We start from the raw sequence: 25,129 nt of genomic DNA on the forward strand, positions 1-25,129 counted from the left end.
TCAGTCTGGCAGTTTCTCAGAAAATTGGACATGGTACTACTGGAGGATCCCACAATACATCTCCTGGGCATATATCCAGAAGATGTGCCAACTGGTAAGGAGGACACATGCTCCACTATGTTCATAGCAGCCTTATTTATAATAGCCAGAAGTTGGAAAGAACCCAGATGCCCCTCAACAGAGGAATGGATACAAAATATAGTACATTTACAGAATATAGTACTATCAGCTATTAAAACTAAAGAATTTATGAAATTCCTAGGCAAATGGTTGGACCTGGAGGGCATTATCCTGAGTGAGGTAACCCAATCACAAAAGAACTCAAATGATATGTACTCACTGATAAGTGGATATTAGCCCAGAAACTTAGGATACCCAAGATATAAGTTACCATTTGCAAAACACTTAAAAATCAAGAATAACGAAGCCCAAAATGTGGAAACTTTGCCCCTAATAGAATTGGGAACAAAACACCCATGGAAGAAGTTACAGAGACATGTTTGGAGCTGAGACAAAAGGATGAACCATCTAGAGACTGCCATATCCAGGGATCCATCCCATAATCAGACTCCAAACGCTGAAACCATTGCATACACTTGCAAGATTGTGCTGATAGTAACCTGATATTGCAGTCTCTAGTGAGACTACGCCAGGGCCTAGCAAACACATAAGTGGAAGCTCACAGTCAGCTATTGGATGAATCACAGGGCCCCCAATGGAGGAGCTAGAGAAAATACCTAGAGAGCTATAGGGATCTGCAACCCTATAGGTGCAACAACATTATGAACTAACCAGTACCCTGGAGCTCTTGACTCTAGCTGCATATATATATCAAAAGATGGCCTAGTCGGACATCACTGGAAAGAGAGACCCATTGGACTTGCAAATTTTATATGCCCCATCACAGGGGAAAACTTGGGCCAAAAAATGGGACTGGGTGGTCAGGGAATGGGGGTGGTATGCTAGACTTTTGGGTAGCATTGGAAATTTAATTGAGAAAAATACGTAATAAAAATATATTATAGAAACATAAAAAGACAGACTATGTGTGAAAGAGAACTTGGTTGGCAAGCTGGAGACATTGAAGTCTCAGTATATTTCTACTGTGTCAAATTTGATCATCTGTGGGGTAATCTAATCTTCACATTTGTTCATCAGAGTCCTTTGAAAATATAAAAAATGATCCCTTTTGATGGGCCCTCTCGAGACAGCCTTATCCGGGGATCCATCACATAATCAGCTTCCAAACTCTGACACATTTGCATACACTAGCAAGGTTTTGCTGAAAGGACCCAGATATAGCTGTCTCTTGTGAGACTATGCTGAGACCTAGCAAAAACAGAAGTGGATGCTAACAGTCAGCTATTGGATTGATCACAGGGCCCCCAATTGAGAAGCTAGAGAAAGTACCCAAGGAGCTAAAGGAATCTTCAACCCTATACGTCGAACTATATTATGAACTAACCCTTATTCCAGAGTTCTTGACTCTAGCTACATATGTATCAAAAGATGGCCTATTCGGCCATCACTGGAAACAGAGGCTCATTGGACTTGCAAACTTTATATGCCCAAGTACAGGGCATATACAGAACACCAGGGCCAAAAAGTGGGACTGGTTGGGTAGGGGAGTGGGGGGGGGAGTGTATGGGGGATATTGGGATAGCATTGGAAATGTATATGAGAAAAATACCTAATAAAATAATTTTAAAAATATGCCTTTTGTAATAATAATGATAATCATATAACATACATGCACAGTGTGTGTATAAATAGAACAAATTGATATGATTAATGATTATTAGTTTTTAGGCAGATAAGGTAACAAAAGCCCAAATAGATAGAATAGCATGTTCCTGGAGACATAAAAGCCTGAGTATCATTGGCCTTAGGAGGATTGTATCATAATACATTGTGACTGGTACAAAAGCTATAAGGGGAATTCGGCTTGGTATAAAATAAAAATAGAAGATAAAAAGATAGTAGGGGATAAAGATGGCGTATCCACATACCACTCATTCCTTTTGCTTACTGAGAGATTAGACCATGATTGATAGAGTTTACACATGGAATGTCAATCTTCTCCAATTGTTAAAAAACACAACAGAAATAAGTAGGATTTAGTGGACTACTCATTGATAACCTCTGAGTTTGGAGATTTGATGAAATTTACTTTGGGAGTTGAATGTGTAGTGCACACATGCTAAGTGTATAGTTCCATGAGAGAGAAGAACAAATAAAGCAAGAATAAAACCAAAGCTCCTGAACAACAAACTATATTAACTATTCTGCTTCTAAGTAACTAACAAAGTACACAGGCTGGATCTAGGCCTCTCAGCTTAAAGGTAGTAGATGTACAGCTTTGTCTTCATGTGGGTCCTGGAGAACTAGATTGGGGGTTATCTCAAAAGAAAGAACAATTTGAAAATTCATTGATAATAACAAGAAACCTAGGATAGTGAAAACTATTCTCAACAATAAAAGAACGTCTGGTGGAAACACATTCCCTGATCTCAAGTTGTATTACAGAGCAATTATAATAATAATAATTTTAAAAAACCTGCATGGTATTGGTACAGAGACAGGCATGTAGATCAGTGGAATGGGATTGAAGAACCAGAAATAAATCAAAACACATGTGGTCATGTGTTTATTGACAAAGGTGCTAAAAAAACCCAGTAGAAAAAAGAGAGCATTTCAACATATGGTGCTCTTTGAATTAGAAGTTAGCTTGTAGAAAAATGCAAATTGATACATTCTTATCTCCTTGAACAAAGCTCAATTCCAAATGGATCAAGGACCTACTCATAAAACCAGATACATTGAAACTAATAGACAAGTACATTGGGAAGAGCCTTGGGCACTTGGGCACAGTGGACAATATCCTGAACAACAAGAGTTAACAAATATGACCTCATAAAATTGTAAAGCTTCTGTAAGGCAAAGTACATTGTCAGTAGTACAAAATGGAAACCAACAAACTGGGAAAAGAATTTTAACAATCCTACATCCAATAGAAGGCTAATATCCAATATATACAAAGAACTAAAGAAGTTAAATGATAGAGAAAAAATGACCCTATTAAAAATGGGGTACAGAGCTAAACAAAAAATTCTCACCTATTAAATATCTAGTGGCTGAGAAGCGCCTAAAGAAATGTTCAATATCCTTAGTAATCAAGGAATTGGAAATCAAAACAAGCCTGATATTCCACTTCACACCATTCATAATGGCTAAGATCAAAACGCAGGTGACAGCAGGTGCTGGCAAGAATGCGGAGAAAGAGGAATACTCCTCCATTGCTGGTGGGGTTGCAAGCAGGTACAACCACTCTGGGAATCATTTTGGTAGTTCCTCAGAAAATTGTACGTAATACTACCTAATGACCCAGATATACGACTCTTGGGCTATAACCCAGAAGATGTTCCCATTTGTAGTAATTTCACATGCTCCACTATGTTCATAGCTATCTTATTTGTAATAGCCAGAAACTGGAAAGAACACAGATGTCCTTCAACAGAACAATGGATAAAGAAAATGTGGTATATTTACACAATAGAGTACTACACAGCTATTTAAAAATGAATTTATTAAATTCTTATGCAAATGGATGGATCTGGAGGATAACATCTTGAGGGAGGTAAACCAATCACAAAATATATGATATGCACTCACTGATGAGTAGATATTAGCCCAGAAGCTCAGTATGCCCATGAAAAAATTCACAGACCACGTAGGTGTAGATGAGAAGGAAGAATTTCAACTTAAACGTCCAGCGAATATCTTCAACAAAATATATAAGAAAATTGGACATAGTACTACCGGAGGATCCAGCAATACCTCTCCTGGGCATATATCCAGAAGATGTCCCAACCAGTAAAAAGGACACATGCTCCACTATGTTCATAGCAGCCCTATTTATAATAGCCAGAAGCTGGAAAGAACCCAGATGTCCCTCAACAGAGGAATGGATACAGAAATTATGGTACATTTACACAATGGAGTACTACTCAGCTATTAAAAAGAATGAATTTATGAAATTCCTAGCCAAATGGATGGACCTGGAGGGCATCATCTTGAGTGAAGTAACACAATCACAAAAGAACTCACACAATATGTATTCACTGATAAGTGGATATTAGCCCAAAACTTAGGATACCCAAGATATAAGATACAATTTGCTAAAAAAGACAAAGGGGGGAAATCATAGTCATCAAAGGTAAAATATACCAAGATGAAAACTCAATTCTGAAAATCCATGCTCCAAATGCAAAAGCATCCACATTCATAAAAGAAATTTAGTAAAGCACAAAACACATATTGTACTGCACACCTCATGATGCCTTCTACAAAACTGACCATTTAATCAGTCACAAAACATGCATCAACAGATATAAAAATATTAAAATAATCCCATGCATCCTATCAGATTACCTCAGAAAAAGGCTGATATTCAATAAAAAATATAGATAACAGAAAACCCACATACACGTGAAAGGTGAAAAACAATCTACTCTATGATAACTCGGTCAAGGAGGAAATAAAGAAAGTAATTAAAGACTTTTTAGAGTTTAATGAAAATGAAGCTACAATATACCCAAACTTATGGGACACAATGAAAGCAGTCCTAAGAGGAAAACTCATACCTTTGAATGCCTCCAAAAAGAAACTGGAGAGAGGATGCAGGAGCAGCTTGACAGCACAACCAAAAGCTCTAGAACAAAAGGAAGCAAATACACCCAAGAGGAGTAGAAGGCAGGAAACCATCAAACTCAGGGCTGAAATCAACCAAGTGGAAACAAATAAACTGTACAAAGAATCAACCAAACAAGGAGCTGGTTATTTGAGAAAATCAACAAGATAGATAAACCCTTAGCCAGGCTAACTACAGGGCACAGGGACAGTATCCAAATTATCAAAACCAGAAATGAAATGGGAGACATAACAACAGAAATTTAGGAAATCAAAAAAAAATCATCAAATCCTACTACAAAAGCCTATACTCAACAAAACTGGAAAATCTGGATGAATTGGACAAATATCTAGTCAGATATCAGGTACCAAATTGAAACTAGGAGCAGATAAACCCTGGAAATACTCCCATAACCCCTAAAGAGATAGAAGCAGTAATCAATAGTCTCCCAACAACAACAACAACAACAAAAAAAAAGCCCAGGATCTGATGGGTTTAGCATAAAATTCTATGAGATGTTCAAAGAAGACCTAATACCAATACTATTCAAACTATTATGCAAAATCAAAAGAGAAGGTACACTATTCAATTTGTTCTATGAAGCCAGAATTACAATTGTACTCAAACCATACAAAGACCCAATGAAAGGAAACTCAGACCAATTTCCCTTATGAATATCAATGCAAAAATACTCAATAAAATTCTTGCAAACTGAATCCAAGAATATATCATGATCAAGTAGGCTTCATCCCTGCGATGCAGGAATGGTTAAGTATACAGAAATCTATCAACTTAATCTACTATAGAAACAAACTCAAAGACAAAAACCACATGATCATCTCATTAGATGCTGAAAAAGCATTTGATAAAATGCTACACCATTTATAATAAAAGTTGAGGAATTCAGGAATTCAAGGCCCATACATAAACATAGAAAAAGCAAGAGACAGCAAACCGGTAGCCAACATCAAAGTAAATGGTGAGAAACTTGAAGCAATCCTACTAAAATCATGGACTAGACAAGGCTGCCCACTCTCTCCCTACTTATTCAACATACTAGTTGATGTCCTAGACAGACCATTTCAACAACAAAAGGATAAAAAATGAATACAAATTGGAAAGGAAGATGGCAAAATATCACTATTTCCAGAAGATATGATAGCATGTATCAGTAACCCCAAAAATTACACCAGAGAAATCCTAAACCTGATACACAACTTCAGTGCAGTAGCTGAATATAAAATTAACTCAAACATGTCAGTGGCCTTTCCCTACACAAAGGATAAAGAGGATGAGAAAGAAAATAGGGATTTGACACCCTCCACAATAGTCAAAAAATATAAAATTCCTTGGTGTGACTGTAAATAAGGGAGTGAAAAGTCTCGTATGACAAGAACTTCATGTCTCTGAAGAAAGAAATTGAAGAACTCAGATTATTAAAGGATCTTCCATATTCATGGATTGGTAGGATTTATATAGTAAAAAATGTCTATTTGCCGAAAACAGTCTACAGATTCAATGCAATACCCATCAAAATTCTAACTCAATTTTTCACTGAGTTAGAATGGCAATTTGCAAATTCATCTGGAATAACAAAAACAAAAACAACAAAACAATAAAAAATAACCAAAAAACAAAAAACAAAAATACAACAAAAAAACTAGGATAGCAAAAACTATTCTCAATAAGAAAAGAACCTCTTTAGGAATCACCATGGCTGAACTCAAGCTGTACTACCTGATAAAAACTGCATGTAACTGGTACTGCAAAAGACAGGTAGATCAATGGATTAGAATTGAAGACACAGAAATGAACCCACCCTGATATTCCACCTCACATAAGTCAGAATGGCTAAATAATTCAGGTGACAGCAGATGCTGGCAAGGATGTGGAGAAAGAGGAACACTCCTCCATTGCTGGTGGGATTGCAAGCTTGTGCGACCACTCTGGAAATCAGTCTGGTGGTTTCTCAGAAAATTGGACATAGTACTACCAGAGGATCCCGCAATACCACTTCTGGGCATATATCCAGAAGATGTTCCGACCAGAAAGTAGGACACATGCTCCACTATGTACATAGGAGCCTTATTTATAATAGCCAGAAGCTGGAAAGAACCCAGATGCCCCTCAACAGAGGAATGGATACAGAAAATGTGGTACATTTGCACAATGGAGTACTACTCATCTATTAAAACGAATGAATTTATGAAATTCCTAGGCAAATGGATGGACCTGGAGGGCATCATCCTGAGTGAGGTAAACTAATGACAAAAAAACTCACAGAATATGTACTCACTGATAAGTGGATATTAGCCCAGAAAGTTAGAATACCCAAAACATAAGATACAATTTTAGAAACACATGAAAGTCATGAAGAACAAAGACCAACGTGTGGACACTTTTCCCCTTTTTAGAATTGGGAACAAAACACTCATGCAAGGGAGTTACAGAGGCAAAGTTTGGAGCTGAGACGAAAGGATGGACCATCTAGAGACTGCCATATCCGGGGATCCATCCCATAATCAGCCTCCAAACACTGACACTATTGCATATACCATCAAGATTTTGCTGAAAGACTATGCCCGGACCTAGCAAACACAGAAATGGATGCTCACAGTCAGCTTTTGGATGGATCACAGGGCCCTTAATGGAGGAGCTAGAGAACGTACCCAAAGAGCTAAACGGATCTGCAACGCTATAAGTGGAAGATCAATATGAACTAAACAGTACCCCCCAGAACTCATGTCTCTAGCTGCATATATATCAGAAGTTAGCCTATTTGGCCATCAGTGGAAAAAGAGGCCCATTGGTCATGCAAACTTATATGTCTCAGTACAGGGGAATGCCAGGGCCAAGAAGTGGGAGTAAGGGGGTAGTGAGGGGAGCTTGTGGGGGACTTTTGGTATAGCATTGGAAATTTAAATGAAATAAATACCAAATAAAATTAAAACATGAACCCACACACCTATGGTCCCTTGATCTTTGACAGGGGAGCTAAAACCATCCAGTGGAAAAAAGACAGCATTTTCAACAAATGGTGCTGGCACAACAGGTGGTTATTATGTAGAAGAATGAGAACTGATCCATTCTTATCTCCTTGTACAAATCTCAAGTCTAAGTGGATCAAAGACCTCCACATAAAATCAGAGACACTGAAATTTATAGAGGAGAAAGTGGGGAAAAGCCTTGAAGATATGGGCACAGGAGAATATTTCCTGAACAGAACAGCAATAACTTGTGCTTTAAGACTAAGTATCAACAAATGGGACCAGAAAAAATTGCAAAGCTTCTGTAAAACAAAAGACACTGTCAATAGGATAAAAAGGCCACCAAGGGATTGGGAATGAATTTTTACCAAACCTAAATCTGATAGGGGACTAATATCCAATATATACAAAGATCTCAAGAAGCTGGACTCCAGAAATTCAAATAACCCATTAAAAATGGGGTACAGAGCTAAATAAGAATTCTCAACTGAGGAATACCGAAGGGTTGAGAAGCACTTGAAAAAAAATGTTCAACATCTTTAACCATCAGGAAAATAGAAATAAAAACAAAACTGAGATTCTACCTCACATCAGTCAGAATGGCTAAGATCAAAAATTCGGGTGACAGCAGATGCTGGCAAGGATGTGGAGAAAGAAGAACACTCCTCCATTGTTCGTGGGATTGCAAGCTTGTACAACCACTCTGGAAATCAGTCTGGTAGTTTCTCAAAAAATTGGATATAGTACTACCTGAAGATCCAGGAATTCCTTTCCTGGGCACATACCCAGAAGATGGTCACACTGGTAGTAAGGACACATGCAGTAGTATGTTCATGGCAGCCTTATTTATAATGGCCAGAAGCTGGAAAGAACCCAGATGTCCCTCAATAGGGGAATGGATATAGAAAATGTGGTACATTTATACTTTGGAGTACTGCTAAGCTATTAAAACAATGGATTCATAAAATTCTTAGGCAGATAGATGTATCTGGAAGATATCATCCTGAGTGAGATAACCAAATCACAAAAGAAGTGACTTGAAATGCACTCACTGATAAGTGGATACTAACCCAGAAACTTACAATACCCAATATACAATTTGCAAAACACAAGAAAATCAAGAATGAAAATCATCGCGTGGATACGTCATACATCCTTAGAATAGGGAACAAAATACCCATGGAAAGAGTTACAGAGTCAAAATTTGGAGGTAAGGCAAAAGGATGGACCATCCTTAGACTAACCCACCTAGGCTTCCATCCCATAATTATCCACCAAAAGCAGACACTATTGCACATGCCAGCAAGATGTTGCTGAACACACCCTGATATAGCTGTCTCATAGGAGGATATGCCAGTGCCTTGCAAATACAGAAGTGGATGCTCACTGTCATTTATTGGATGGAACACAGGGCCCTAATGGAGGAGCTAGAGAAAGTATCCAAGGAGCAGAAGGAGTCTGCAACCCTATAGGTGGAAAAACAATATGAACTAACCATTATCCCAAGAGCTTGTGTCTCTAGCTTCATATGTAGCAGAAGACGGACTAGTCGGCCATCACTGGGTAGAGAGGCCCCTTGGTCTTGCAAACTTTATATGCTGCAGTACAGGGGAGTGCCAGAGCCAAGAAGTATGAGTGGATGGGTAGGGGAGAAGGACGGGGAGGGGGAGCGTATAGGGGACTTTCGGGATAGCATTTGAAATGTTCATGAAGAAAATATCTAGTAAAAAATTGAAAACAATCAAAAAACAAAGAAAGAAAAGGAATACACCTCACAATAAAGTTGGACAAGGCATGAAATAGTACAAAAGGAGTTATAGAGAAATATGAAAATTAAAAATTATCATTGGGCATATGTGTATGTACAGTGTGTGTGTGTGTGTGTGTGTGTGTGTGTGTGTGTGTGTGTGAATGTGTGTGGGGGTGTGTGGGTGGGTGTTGGGTCACCATAAATTTAAACACACCGGATGCATGCCTGGTACCAGAAGAGGCCAGAGGAGTGCAAATAAGTGCACAAAACAGTGCTTGGAAAAATGACTCAGCTGTTAAAAGCACCTGTTCTATGCAGATGACCGGGCACAAAACACCCATATCTTGGATCACAATTTATGCACAGCTAAAGTTTCAGAGAATCAGTGCACACTTCCAGACTCTATAGGCAACAGAGGCATAAGTGAGAGAGAGGGCCAGAAGGGTCAGGCACATTCTTGTAATCAAGGTCAGTACTAGGAAGGTGGAGACAGGAGGGTACCAGGGGATAGAGGGGATCTGGATGCTCCCTTCTGATCCCTTAGGACAGAATAAACTCTTGTGGTGTGCGTAAGTACATTCAGAAAAAGTCCACACACATTAAATGTTATGCACATAAATAAATAGAAACCAAAATTGCATACAAGAGCCTCTACATTTGAAATAAAGTAGTGTCATTTGCATTGTTTCGTATGTTTCACGTTTGTTCAAGTTTTTCAAGTCTGTATGGACTTATGAACCTAGAAAGTGTCTTAAAGCCAGTAGTAGTTCATTCCCACCTCCTGAAAACTCCCTTTGAAGCAATGGTGCCTGGTACTCCATGTACGCATGCGCAGGATATATTCAGCCAATCAGTGCAGTCCCTGGGTGAGACCTGTTTACTCCAGCGTGCGTCACAAAGGTTCCTCAGAAGCCTCTGTCCAGGCATCTCTGCTGAAAACGGTTTTTTACCGTTGAGGAGCTGAGCACGGAAGGGTGCTGTTGTGAAGGAGTTCACCTCTGAGATAACCTGTAAGTGATAATTTGCTCTGATCAGGGTTGTTGGACAGTTAATCGAGGTGTGTCACGGTGTGGCATATCAGGCCCAGGTGGTCACTATGTGAGGAAAAGCCTCCTGGTCCCCATTTCCTATGGCTTCTGATTGTTAAATGAAGGTGGAGGACCATATTCATGGCAGAGGATTGAATAGGTCAGGGCCTTGGAGGATTGTGAACCCTTGGAGGACACAATCTTGGTTCCTGGGGATAGGATCAGCGAGCTGGCTGCAGGATTGGGGGTCGAGGGAGCATGGGTCTGTGAGTGAGGAGCCTTGGAGCTTGTCCTGTGTGCTGTAAGGAGCCTTAGGGTCCAACTTGGTGCTTGTCCTGTGTGCTGTCCGGGATCCATTAGAAATACACTGAGGATTCCTCCCTCTTCATTGTCTTCTCTATGGTGTGTTCCTTTGGTATACACTCTATGGACATTGCAGAGAAGGGAGTGGTGTAGGAAGAATGAATGAAAAGAAGAAGAGGAGACATTGCAAGAGATTAATAAGTAATCTAGGAAGGATTCTGAGCACTGATCCTCCTGTCTCAGTCGCCCATGTATTGGGATTAAAGACTTGAACCACCAAGTTCAGCGTTTTCTCTCAGTTTTATTTCTGTAGAAAGGGATCTTCCTTTGTAGCTCAGGCTGGCCTGGCTTGGGCAAGCCTTGAACTAAAAATCTGCAGATGTTTGAAATCCTCGGCTTCCCCCAATCCCACGTTTCTCCAATATAAGGATTTTCTGTGTGGGTGGTGGCAGCGAGTGTTTGTTGTAGACTGAGCATTGGGTCTTCTTGACATGAATATATAGTTACCATGCTCGTTATCTTTCTGAATAGTACTGTGAATTTACTTTAAAACTGAGATACACTGAAAAACGTAATTGCTGATGTTTTGTTTAAAAAGAATCTTTGGGATATAGGATCAAAATTCAGATGCCTCTAAGTTTAAATGCAAACACATTTTGCTCATCATTTTTGGGGGGAAGGGGAGGACTCACACATTAAATGTGGCCTGTTTTTGCCTTTTTTAAACTGAGAAATGGTAGATTGTTAACTTGGGTTCTAAAGAAGGTTTTTAAATACATAAATTAAAGAAGATTTTAAAACAAAGTTGGGAGGGAGAGGGACATGAGAAATGGGATACATGGAGGAAATTGTAAGGGAAAGCATATGTATATATATATACATATATATATACACACACATATATATACACACATATATATATGTGTGTGTGTATACATATGTATATATATATATGTCATTATATTGAATATGTATTCAAAACTCTATGATAAAGACAAATTATTAAAAATATAAGTGTTAAAAAACAAAAGAAACAATCTTTCCATGAGCTAAGATAATTATTTGACTTTTTGACATTTTTAACTATTTAAATGATACCTTTGGATTCAGATCGCTATGTTTTTATTCTTTTTTCCTTTTTATTTTTGTAACTGAGAAGACAACTGAGTGCTTAAGAGAAAAATGGCAAAGAAAATGTGGGTGGTACCAAAGAACGGTTACTTATTACTTCTTGACTATGATGAAGAAGAAGATGATATAAATGTTTTGGAGGAGGCTCATTCTGAAGGTATCGTATATCCAGTCTTCGGTATTGATTGTGTCCTGCAGTTTCTTAGACTTTTACCAACTCACCTGCAATGGAACAAGTCTTTTCTAAGAGATTTCATATACTTCATTTCTAATTTTACCTATATCTATATATTCCTATACCTTAGTTTTAGCCGTGCATATACCTACTCTTGGCACTGTAGTCACAATATGTTGAGAAACAATAACTTGCTATGATTTTACCCCAGGAAAAGACCTGAACATTGTTCCTATAATATGTTAGCAAAACATGAATTTATTTCATATAACCTGCAAATGAATTGTTTCATTCCTTTTTTTCTATTATATATTTTCTTTATTTACATTTCAAATATTATCCCCTTTTCTATTTCCCCTCTGAAAATCCCCTCTCCTCTCCCCTCTCCCCCTGCCTCCAACATGCCCACTCCCAATTCCTGGCCCAGGCATTCCTTAATACTGGGCATAGGACCTTTACTGTACCAAGGGTCTCTCCTCCCATTGATGACCTACTAGCCCATACTCTTCTACATATGCAGCTGGAGCCATAAGTCCTAACATCTGATTTATTTGATTGGTGTTTTAGTCCCAGGGAACTCTGGGGGTACTGCTTAGTTCATATTGTTCCTCCTCCTATGGGGCTGCAAACCCCTTATTCTCCTTGGGTACTTTCTCTAGCTCCATCATTGGGGACCCTGTGTTCAGTACGATGGATAGGTCTATGAGCATCCATTTCTGTATTTGTCAGGCACTGGCAGATCCTCTCAGGAGACAGCTATATCAGTCTCCTGTCCCCAAGCTCTTGTTGGCATCTTCAACAGTGTCTGGGTTTGGTGGTTATTATGGGATTTTTCCCTGAGTGAGGCAGTCTCTGGATGCATTCAGTCTCAGCTCCAATCTTTGCCTCTGTAACTCCTTCCATGGGTATTTTGTTTCCCATTCCATTCCCGCCAGAAATTCATAAAAACAAACTGAAGACCAGTCTTCATTATCCTCTACCTGGTGTTGAAAGGCCAGATTGCCCAAATTTGTCTATATAGGATCCAAACAGCCTCAAAATCCTGAGGCTCCTCTCAGCCTCAGAAGTACTGGGACTTCAGACATAATTCAGGACAGGCTGTGTTTATTTGTGTGTTGTTTTGGTTTAGGGAAGTAAGCTCTAACTCTCTATCTCAGGAGTGTCTGAAACCTCGTGTGCAGCTTGAACTGGCCTTGAAACTGAAGTCCTCAGCCTTACAAATGTACTGGGGCCTGAGGATACATGCCTGTTTCATTTTTTATTTTTAATTTTTTTTCTTAACTGAAGATTGAACACAGAGCTTCTTGCTGTAGCAGTAAAATATAGGTCCAGACAGGCAGAACTTTATAATTTAGATTTGTATTGCGATGAAAAAGATTGAGATCTTGGTTGTGATCATAGCAACTATGATTTTATGTGGAGATTGAGATGCAGACACATTTGCTCTAACTTATCAAAAACCTAGCAGGAATGGGACCAAAATGCAGATCCTTCTATGATTAGATATAAACCCACTTGAAGTCACAGTTAAAGCCATCATAGTGTATGTGTGTGTGTGTGTCTGAGTGTCTGTGTGCCTGTGTGTGTGTGTGTGTGTAAGAAGAAAGAGACAGAGAGAAAGAGAGAGAGAGGGAGAGAGAGAGAGAGTTTTAAACTGAAAAATAACAAACTCTTAGTCCTTTATAGTAAGGAAGCCCAAGATACTTTATTCAACTTAATTCTTTTTTTAAAAAATGTGTACATATTAAAGTTAAGGTTTATAATGGCTATCTTTGAAGCCAACTATTCTGTTCCATGTTTAAATACTAAAGTCTTTAGTATTAAATCAGAGGGTAATAGAAATATGGTTTTATCTTTAAACCCTTCATGCAATTATGAAGTGCTGCTTTTGTAAAATTCATTCCTTAATGTTATTTTATATTTCAATTTTATTAGTTTAAGTGATTTTTTTGATTCAAATGGCTTGAGAAAATTTATTTTTTTATTTTAAATCTGAAAACGTAAGTTTCTCAGTGGAATGGCAGCGTTTTGCACGTTCTGTAGAGACACCAATGGAAAACTGTAATTTGTTAAGTGGTGAACAGCAAGATGGGAATGCTTCAGAATTGGACCTTATGGAAGATACCAGATATCTTATGTTCGGCATTGATGTTACACTTCCTTTTTTCTCAGTTATTCTTCTTAGGACTGTAATGGAGATCAAAAATCTCATATTGCATCTCTTATCTTAAATCACAACATGTAAATAAATAGCTTAAAATATATTTCTAGATGACAATTAGACATTACTTGATTTTGTTTAACTTCTAGACAAATCATAGATCTGCTTTAAAACCTAATGTTGGCACTATGCCTGAATGATCACAAAGCATTTCATTAAAATTTTCAAAATAACATAATTGTTTTAATATCTTGTTTTATTACCAACCCAGTACAGAATCCAGTAACTCATGATGATGGGAATGCAAATCCTGAAGGAATAGTTGGAGATACACGGTAATATGTTCAAACTTATTATTTCCTTCTTAGTGTAAGTACTTCCAGAAAAGTTTTATTGATTGTATAGCAAGTAATCTATATTAATAATTAGAATATGATATATATTATAAACAATATTTCCGTAAGATTAATCCTTAATTTGAATGGTTTTCTTGGAGGGTGTAGTGCTGTGGGTCAAACTCTCATCGTCCTGCTGTAGGACAAAAGCTGAGCCATCAAAAGGTATCCTTACTTTTTAAAGCTTTAATTACTTCATAGATCTCCAGTACAAAATATTCTGGGAAAATTTGAAGGTACGTTTTTTGGATATATAATGTGTTTAAAACTATATAGTATTAACATAATTTACATATTAGGAAATATTAGTTATATACTATATGACATCTTAATGAATTATTCCTATATATATGTAGTATTTTGTGAATATTTTTATTTTAATTTATTTATTATTCTCTATTATCTTCCTTTACATTTCTAATAATAGCCCTTTCCTGGTTTCACCCCAGAAACTCCCTATTCCATAACCCATCCCTGTGCTTCTATGAGGGTGTTCACCCCCCACCCACTCCCACCTCCCCACCCTGGCATTTGCCTACACTGGGGCATTGAACCTTCACAGGACCAAGGACTTCTCTTCCCACTGATGTCTGACAAAGTCATACTCTGCTATATATGCAACTGGAGCCATGGGAACCCCTCTTTTGTTGGTGGATTAGTCTCTGAGTGCTCTGGGGGGGTCTGGTTCGTTCATATTGTTGTTCTTCCTATAAGGTTGCAAACCCCTTCAGATCCTTCAGTCCTTCCTCTAACTCCTCCACTGGGGACCCATTGATCACTCTGATAGTTGGCTGTGACAATCAGCCTCTGTTCTTGCCAAGCTCTGACAGAGCCTCTCAGGAGAAAGCCATATTAGGCTCCTGTCAGCAAGCACTTGTTGGCATCCACAATAGTGACTGGGTTTGGTGTCTGTATATGGAATGGATCCACAGGATGGGCAGACTCTAGATTGTCATTCCTTCAGTCTCTGCTCTGTACTTTGTCTCCATATTTCCTCCAAGGAGTATTTTGTTCCACATTCTAAGAAGGACTGAAACACCCACACTTTCCTCTTCCTTCTTCTGGAGCTTCATGTGGTCTGTGAATAACATTTTGGGTATTCTGAGCTTTTAGGCTAATATCCACTTATCAGTGAGTACATACCATGTTTGTTCTTTTGGGATTGGGTTACCTCACACAGGATGATATATTTTAGATCCATCCTTTTGCCTGTGAATTTCATGAAGTCATTGTATCTGTACCATTACCATACATTTTTATCATTATTTCTCTATAATACAGCTTGAGGTCGGGGATGATTCCCCCTGAAGTTCTTTTATTGTTGAGAATAGTTTTTTTGATATCCTGAATTTCTGTTATTCCAAATGATTTTTCAAATTGCCCTTTCTATCTCTATGAAGAATTGAGTTTGAATTTTGATAGAGATTGCATTGAATCTGTAGATTGCTTTTGGCAAGATGGCCATTTTTACTAAATTAACTGTGCCAATCTATGAGCATGGGAGATCTTTCCATCTTTTGAGATTTTCAATTTCTTTCTTCAGACTTGAAGTTCTTGTCATACAGATCTTTCACTTGCTTGGTTTGAGTCAAACCAAGGTATGATAATTTGTGACTATTGTGAAGGGTGTTGTTTCCATAATTTCTTTTTCAGCCTGTTTATCCTTTGAGGAGAGGAAAGCTACTGATTTGTTTGAGTTAATTTAATATCCAGCCACTTTGCTGAATTTGTTTATCAGGTTTAGGAGTTCTCTGATGGAATTTATGGGGTCACTTACATATACAATCATGTCATCTGCAAATAGTGATATTTTGAATTCTGCCTTTCCTATTTTTATCCATTTGACCTCTTTTTGTTGTCTAGTTGCTATGGATAGAACATCTAGTGCTATAGAATACTACTATATTATATACTACTGTGAATATGTAGGGAGAGAATGGGAAGCCTTATCTAGTCTTGTCTTGTCTGATATTAGTGGGATTGCATCAAGTTTCTCTCCATTTATTTTGATGTTGGATACTGGTTTGCTGTATATTGCTTTTACTATGTTTAGGTATGGGCCATGAATTCTTGATCTTTCCAAGAATTTTATCATGAAGGGTTTTTGAATTTTTGCAAATGATTTCTCAGCATCTAATGAGATAATACTGTGGATTTTTTCCTTGCCATTGTTTACATTGTGGATTTCCATATATTGAACCATCTCTGTATCCATGGGATGAAGACCACTTGATCATGAAGGATGATCATTGTAACATGTTCTTGGATTGGGTTTACCAAAATTTTATTGAGTATATTTGCATCAATATTCACAAGTGAAACTGGTCTCAAGTTTCCTTTCTTCATTTGGGTCTTTGTATGTTTTGGGTATAAGTGTAATTGTGGCTTCATAGAACAAATTGAATAGTGTTCCCTCTCTTTTTAATTTTGTGTAATAGTTTGAAGAGTGTTGGTATTAGGTCTTCTTTGAAGGTCTGATAGAATTCTGTACTAAACCCATCAGATCCTGGGTTTTTATTTTTGGTGAGGGGGTTGGGAGACTATTAATGATTGCTTCTATTTCTTTAGGGGTTCAGGGAGTGTTTGCAGGGTCTATCTCATCCTGATTTAAATTGGTACCTGATATCTGTCTAGATAATTGTCCATTTCATCCAAATTTTCCAGTTTTGTTGAGTATAGGCTTTTATAGTAGGATCTTTTTTTTTTTTTTTTTTTTTTTTTTTGATCTCCTAAGTTTCTGTTGTTATGTCTCCCTTTTCATTTCTGGTTTTGTTAATTTGGATACTGACTCTGTGCCCTCTCTTTAGTCTGGATAAGGGTTTATCTATCTTGTTGATTTTCTCAAAGAACCAGCTCCTGGTTTGATTGATTCTTTGTATAGTTCTTTTTGTTTCCACTTGTTTGATTTCAGTCTGGAGTTTGATTTTATCCTGCCTTCTACTCCTCCTGGGTGAATTTGCTTCCTTTTGTTCCTGAGCTTTTAATGGTGCTGTCAGGATGCTAGTGTATGCTCTCTCCAGTTTCTTTTTTGGAGGCACTCAGAGCTATTAGTTTTTCTCTTAGGAATACTTTCATTGTGTCCCATAAGTTTGGATATGTTGTAGTTTCATTTTCATTAAACTCAAAATAGTCTTTAATTTCTTTCTTTATTTCTTCCATGACCAATTTATCATTGAGTAGACTGTTTTTCAACTTCCACGTGTATATGGGTTTTCTATTTTATTATTATTATTATTATTATTATTATTATTATTATTATTATTATTATTATTATGGGGGTTAAGACATGGTTTTTCTGTTTATCCATGGCTGTCATGGAACTCATTTTGTAGACCAGGCTGGCCCTCAAACCAGAAATATGCCTGCCTCTGCATCCCAAGTGCTGGGATTAAAGGCATATGCCACCATGCCTGGATTATTTATATTATTATTGAAGATCAGCCTTAGTCAGTGATGACTTGATAGGATTCATGGGATTATTTAAATATTTTTATATCTTTTGAAGCCTGTTTTGTGACACATTATATGGTCAGTAATGGAGAAGGCATCATGAGGTGTTGAGAAGAAGGGACATTCTTTTGTTTTATGATAAAATGTTCTATGATATCTATAGATATAGACCTCTGTTAAATCCATTTGTTTCAAAACTTCTGTTAGTTTCACAGTGTCTCTGTTTTGTTTCTGTTTCCAGGATCTGTCCGTTGTTGAGAGTCGGGTGTTGAATTTTCCCACTATTATTATAGGGTACAATATGTGCTTTGAGCTTTAGTAGAGTTTCTTTTATGAATTTGGGTTTCCTTGCATTTGGAGCATAGATGTTCAGAATTGTGAGTTCATCTTTGTTGATTCATCCTTTGACAAGTATTGTGACAGTCCTTATCTTTAAAAAACAAAAACAAAAAAGAACAACAAAAAATTATTTTGGTTATAAGTTGATTTTATTCCATAGTAGAATGGCTATTCCAGCTTGTTTCCTGGGAATATTTGCTTGGAAAAGATTTTCCAGGCTTTTCCTCTGAGGTAATGTCTGTCTTTGTCACTAAGGTGGGTTTCCTGTATGCAGCAAAATCCTGGGTTCTGTTTATGTATCCAGTCTATTAATCTATGTCTTTTTATTGGGGAATTGAATCCATTGCTATTAAGAAATATTAAAGACCAGTGACTGTTGGTTGTTTCCTGTTACTTTTGTTGTTTGAGGTGGAATTATGTTTATGTTGCTACCTTCTTTGAGGTTTGTTGAAAGAAGATTTCTTTCTTGATTTTTGTATGGTGTAGTGTTTCCCTCCTTGTGTTGTAGTTTTCCATCTACCTTTGAAGGTTTGGATTCGTGGAAAGATATTGTGTGAATTTGGATTTATCGTGGAATATTTTGGTTTCTCCATCTATGGTAATTTTGAGTTTTGCTGGGTATAGTAACCTGGGCTGGCAATTGTGCTCTCTCAGGGTCTGTGTAACATCTGTCCAGAATCTTCTGGTTTTATAGTCTCTGGTAAGAAGTCTGGTGTATTTCTAATAGGTCTGCATTTTTATGTTATTTGAACTTTTTTCCTTACTGCTTTTAATATACTATCTTTATTTAGTGCATTTGTTGTTCTGATTATTATGTGACAGCGGGAATTTCTTTTCTGGTCCAGTTTATTTGGATTTCTGTAGGCTTCTTGTTTGTTCATGTGCATCTCTTTCCTTAGATTGGGAAAGTTTTCATCTATCACTTTGATGAAGATATTTGCTGGCCCTTTGACTTGTAATCTTTTCTCTCCTCTATACCTATTTTTCTTAGGTTTTGTCATCTCATTGTGTCCTGGATTTCCTGGATGTTTTGGGTTAGGAGATTTTTGCATTTTGCATTTTTTGACTGTTCTGTCAGTGTATCTATGGTATCTTCTGTACCTGCGATTCTCTATTCTATCTCTTGTATTCTGTTGGAGATGCTTGCATCTATGTCTCCTAGGTTTTCTTTCTCCAGGTTCATCTGTCTTTGTGAGTTTTTATTCTCTATTTCCAGTTTTAGATCCTAGGTGGTTTTTGTTCAATTCCTTCACCTGTTCTGATGATGCCGACTAGTTTTGGTTTCTATTATTTATATTCTTACACTTAACTCTTGCTATCTCATTTTCTTTGGTGCTACCTTCCCTTGCTGTCTCTGACTGGAGCCTGTCCCTCCTGTAATCCTGGTTGTGTCAGAACTCATTGGAGTCCAGCTATCTGGGATCCTGGGATCCTGCGATCCTGATATTCTGGGTGTGTCTGAACTCCTGGAAGTCATGCTGCCTCTTGGATCCTGAAATCCTGGTGTGAACAATCTAGTGAGATCCTGCTGTGTCAGAGCTCCTGGGAGTTAAGCTTTTTCTTGGTGTTGCAAGATTTGGTGGGGTGCCAGAGCCCTATGTTTTCTCTAGACACAGTTGCAAGCTGCAAGGAACCTGTGCCTCTGGCTGGGAGGATGATTTTGTTTCCCTGGTTCTTGTGGGGGTCCCACATACACAGGGTGTTGGGAAAGATGTCGTGCCCTCAGCTGTGATCTTCTGTCAGAACTCCAGTGTTCCTGGGTGTCTCTGATCTCCTGGGAGTCCAGCTTCCTCGGTAATCCTGTGATCTTGGGCATTTCAGAATACCTGGGAGTCATGCTTCCTCTGGGTGTTTTAATAGTGGGTGCCAGAGCCAGTACCCCAGGTCTGATCCAGGTGCAGTTTCAGACCAGAAGGAATCCATGCCACTGGCAAGGCAGGAGTTCCTGTGTCCCTGGATCCTTAGGGACTCAAGTTACTCCTGATGTTGATGTTGATGCCATTGCTGTGATCCTGGGTGTGTTAGAGCACCTGGGAGTTGAGCTTCCTCTGGGTATTGTGGGACTAGTTGCAGAGTCAGCACCCAAGGTCTACTCATGACACAGTCTCTTGCAAATATTTTTGATTTAGCATCATGGACTTACTTTTTCCTGTGGTACAGAATGAAAATGGTGCTTTTTGCAGAGGTGTGACATTAATTAAACTTAATTTTTATTTTTTTGTATGTTTGTGTGTATGGTGCATATATACAAATGTGGAGGGCAGAGGAGGATGTTAGGTTTTGCTCTATTACTTTCCACCTTATTCCCTTAAGTCAGGCTCTGTCACTGAACATCCAGTTAGACAAGCAGCCAGCAAGTACTAGCATCCATGGTTGGTTTTCTAGATGGGTACTAGATTCAAATTTGCGAACCTCCTCTTTCACAGTAAACACTCTTAACTATTGAGGTATCTTCATACCTGCTTTGAAGGGATTTTAGAGGAAAAAAAAGATGTAAACTTTTTTATAGTTCCATGTATTCAAACATAAGTGATATGTATACAAAATTCTGTACATTCAACAGTTTTTCATTGACCTAGTATTAATTTTATATTAAGTCATTTTCTTTACTAGGAATCCTCTGTGCTTCTTTCTTTATTTGACACAGTGCAAAACTGAATTCTTTAATGTAACCCTTATTACTTTTTTTAAAATTTTATTTTATGGGTATGTTTGTTTTGCTTGCACACAGCTTGTATGTCTGGTACCTGAGGAGGCCAGATGAAGGCATTGATTCCCCTGGAACTGGAGTTATAGGTTGTGAGCCATCTTGGAGGTGCTGGGAATCCAATCTCAGATCTCTGGAAGGGAACCAGTGCTCTTAACTGCTGAATCATCTCTCCAATCCCCTCACTGTTTTTTGTTTTGTTTTGTTTTGTTTTTTCATAAAATGAATTATGTAACTGAAAGTAAAAGACACCTTTACTAACCAGTGGAAGAATGATATTCAGATCCAAAAGAATCTGTTTTAAATTATATATAATTGAATGTTACATTAGCTTTCTTAGAAGACAATAATTTTTCTTTGAGATATGGTCTCACTATGTAGTTCAGGCTGGCCTGAATTTTGCTATGTAATCTATGTTGTACTATACACTGGAAATCTCCTGCTTAAGCTTCCTAGACTAGGATCATAGGCCCAAAACATCTTACATGGCTTAGGAAACAATGCTCTTAATACTCATTTTTCAGACATATTTGTATATTAGTGTTTTGCTTATAGGTATATATGTGCACCACATATGTGCCTGTTGCCCATAGATATCAGATGATTATTTGAGATACCTTGGACCTGGAGCCACATAAAGAGAAAACACATGGAAACTTATATCAAAGATTCTTTCAAAGAAAGCAACCAGAAATTAGAATGACTTTGGCAAATGAACAAATGGGAGAGGTAGAGGTTTTAGTTTGGTAGGGTCACATTTGTATCATTTAAAAAATTATATATGGCTGAGTTTAAAAAAAAAAGCCATGTCTGAGATTTTAGTAAAAAATGTGTGTCTTTGATTTTGTCTAAGCATTTAACCCTATAATTTCATGCCTTCAAGGAAACTAAATCTAATTCTCAGAAATCTGTGAAAATTTTTATTTTCTACTTTAAGTACCTGTTAATTAGATTTTAAAATTTGATTTAATTTCATTGTGGAAACACAGAAGTCTTGCATAAAATCTTAGAAATGTAATTTATAGTTTATTATAACAATATGGAAAAGGATCAATTACATATGCAGACAATTTATATATTTTAATTGACTTATGTTTTGCACTAAGTCTTAACTGAATAAATATAGGAAAATAAATTAGACCTTATATTTGGTAGAAATTAATGAAAAAATACTTTGAAATACAATTAATTTCCTAAATTAAGATGTATATGTATTAAAACCTCTTTAATTTTGAAAAGCTAAAACATAAAAGAAGACTTCTCTGATAATCTGTTAGGGAAAAATCTGTAATGATTTCCCATTAGATAATTTTGTACTGCTGTTTTTCTTTTTATAGTATGAAATGGGCTATTTAATTTGTTTTGAGTGTTCTTTTTTCATATTGGTATGAAATGTGACTGCTTTCATTACTTTGCTTTACAGCGAGGTGATCAACAACAAATTGTGTGAGCAGGATATAACTACATTTCAGAAGGTTGATATGGATATACAGAAATTCAATGAAGAACAAGAAAAATCAATGGTTAGTATCATAACTAACTTTATAATTAACCTAGTATAACTAAGTATCGGGTAGGAATGGAGAAACTAGCCTTGTGTTGGGCACATGAACCTAAATTAAGTTTCATTATCTATCTATCTTTGGTTCTGTTCTAGTCCTACTGAATTGTAAACCAGAGAAGTATGATCACATACTACTATATCAATGAAAACCACTAGGTATTTTATGGTAGTCAAGATCATAAATTTTCAAGAGGCAGACATTTGCTGAAAGATGAAAAGAGGATTACCACTTTTTACAAAAGTGAGCACAGTATGTCAGCCTCAGGTACAGTTGATAGGAGAGTGAAAGCTTAGTTACTGGTGTCATCTGGACTCTGTTGTTAATATTAGAAAGCCAATTCAAACTGGTAAATCAGTTCTTACCATCATAACTTAGTACAGATTTAGTAACAACAGTGGATGGAAACAACCTGTTTCCATCAGGCTGTCTCAACGACCCTAGCAGAATATTCCTGTGGAAGAATATCACCAAACTATCTTAGATCATCTCTCCATTACTGTACCAATGACTGTAGTCATCACATGGTTTCCAAGTAAGACCTGAGATGATGACCATATTAACTACATTTTTATTTGATGGTTTAATAGTTTCAGAAGCATTAAATTTGAAAGGAACAGGAGATCCATTCCTGCCTGGGAAGGCATTGAGGAAGCTGCCATTATATGTCAGTTCAAGAAAGAGATAGGGACTGAAGATAAAAAAAAAAAAATACTCCAATTGAAGGCAATTTTTATACCTTGAACTCTGGATGAAATTTCAAGGGGGAGTGATCATCAGTGTAAATGAGGAATCTAAGGACAGACCCCCAGAGAACTTAAATATTTGTAATTCTGCATGTGGCAAGGGGGGGGGGGGTTGAGAGGGAACCAGCAAGGGAAGAGAACAATTGGTAGAAAGAATACTACCATAAGTGAAGGAAAACTTTTAAGGAAGAAAAGTTCACTAACTGTGTCATATGTTGCTAATGGGCCAAATAAGATAGATTTGCAGGGCTGGAAAATGGTTTATTTGTTAATCTTTCTCAGTGTAGGCATGGAGACCTGAGCTTATATTCCCTGAGTAGGCATGCATGCACAGACCACCACCACTACCACCACCTACACAACCACCACCAACAAACTAGCAAAACTAAAAACAAACCACCACAACAATAAAAGTTAGTGTGGTGGTGAGCATTTTAGAACCACCAAACTCAGATTTAGTTCAGAGATAAGAAGATTCCCAGAGCTTCCTAGCCACCAGCTGTAGCCTAATGGATGAGCTCTAGGTTCAGTCAGATCCTGTCTCCCAAACAGTAGGGTGCAACCAAAGAAGACACCCAATATTAATCCTTTGTCTCCATATGTATGCATGTGTATGATTTTTAAATGGAAAATACGCAAAGTGGAGGTCATTGTACTTAATCAGGATGATTTGAGTGGACATGTGAGGTTAAACTGATCACAATAAATAAAGGACAAAATAGGAATGTAGTGTCCCAAGGAGAAAAGGTGTAAAGAGCTTGTCTTAAATTTTTATAAAATGCAAATTACCATGGTTGTGTGCCAACATAAAGAATACAAAGAGAAATGTATATTACTACTTCCATGTGTTACTTGAGATTGAAACCTAGAGAAAACCATTCTACCACTAAACTTTATCCCCAGACATCTCTTTACACTATATTTTGAGGTAGGATGTCTTTAAGTGATCAAGACTATTCATGATCTTGTGATCATTGTAACTCAAACTTTATAAAAGTTAGTTTTATAGGCATTACAATGACAGCCAGCTAAGTCATAAATTTAAAATAACAGTTACAATTGCTGAAACTCTTGACAATAGTTGAGACAAGTGAAGATGTTGGACTTAGTAAAGAATAGTGTAAGGCATCCTTAAGAAAGGAAGAGAAATTAGAGGAAGTGGCACATACACCTTAGGTTGGGGGTACATACAGAGATGAGGTAGTGAACCATCTCTTGGGATTGCTTCTGCTATTTAGTAAAAGGAGGCCATTGTATGATAAAAGCATTAACACTAGCTAGAGTTAAGCTTCCAGGGCTAGGATTTTACCAAGTTCATGTTTACATGGTGCATGCCTATAAACCTAAGTACTTGAGAGGCTAAGGCCAGTCTCTGCAGCATGGCAAACACTTTCTCATAAAAAAAAAAAAAAAGTTTTATTAACCCACAATTGGTAGTATAGTTGTATTTCATGTTACTTAAAAATATAAGTATATTTAGTCATAGTTGTTAAAATGTTAAATCACGTAGAAAACTATTCCTTTTAAGTTTCATATTGAATTATTTTTGCTCACGTAAACATTTTAGTATTGGAGATATATTTAGTGGTTGAATCTTAGCCTAGCAATCATGCTGCATGGCAGTAACAACAAAATGAACAGAATTGTTATAGTAATGTTTTCCTTTTACATTTGTAGAGCAATTATCAAAAAGAACAACAAGCAT

General features: G+C 37.3%; 1 protein-coding gene across 1 annotated transcript; it reads left to right on the top strand.

Annotated features, from left to right (window-relative positions):
• The first annotated feature begins 10,374 nt into the window (after nt 1–10,374).
• Nucleotides 10,375–22,782, top strand: LOC147004758 (X-linked lymphocyte-regulated protein PM1-like). The gene is made up of 5 exons (XM_085837832.1): nt 10,375–10,437; nt 11,918–12,046; nt 14,497–14,560; nt 22,540–22,639; nt 22,774–22,782. Exons 2-5 carry the CDS (start codon nt 11,941–11,943, stop codon nt 22,780–22,782), a joined length of 279 nt encoding a protein of 92 aa, XP_085693958.1. The 5' UTR covers nt 10,375–10,437; nt 11,918–11,940.
• The last annotated feature ends 2,347 nt before the right edge of the window (nt 22,783–25,129 follow it).

This window comes from Mus caroli, unplaced genomic scaffold (assembly GCF_978045245.1).
Source record: "Mus caroli unplaced genomic scaffold, Mus_caroli_1 scaffold_5, whole genome shotgun sequence".
In the NCBI taxonomy this organism is placed as follows: Eukaryota; Metazoa; Chordata; class Mammalia; order Rodentia; family Muridae; genus Mus; species Mus caroli.

Bases quoted from the DNA above. Each gene is read 5' to 3' on its own strand.
- LOC147004758 (XM_085837832.1), top strand. From the start codon at position 11,941: ATGGCAAAGAAAATGTGGGTGGTACCAAAGAACGGTTACTTATTACTT. The intron at 12,047-14,496 runs GTATCGTATATC...TTACCAACCCAG, and splicing joins GGAGGAGGCTCATTCTGAAG to TACAGAATCCAGTAACTCAT. The intron at 14,561-22,539 runs GTAATATGTTCA...TTTGCTTTACAG, and splicing joins GGAATAGTTGGAGATACACG to CGAGGTGATCAACAACAAAT.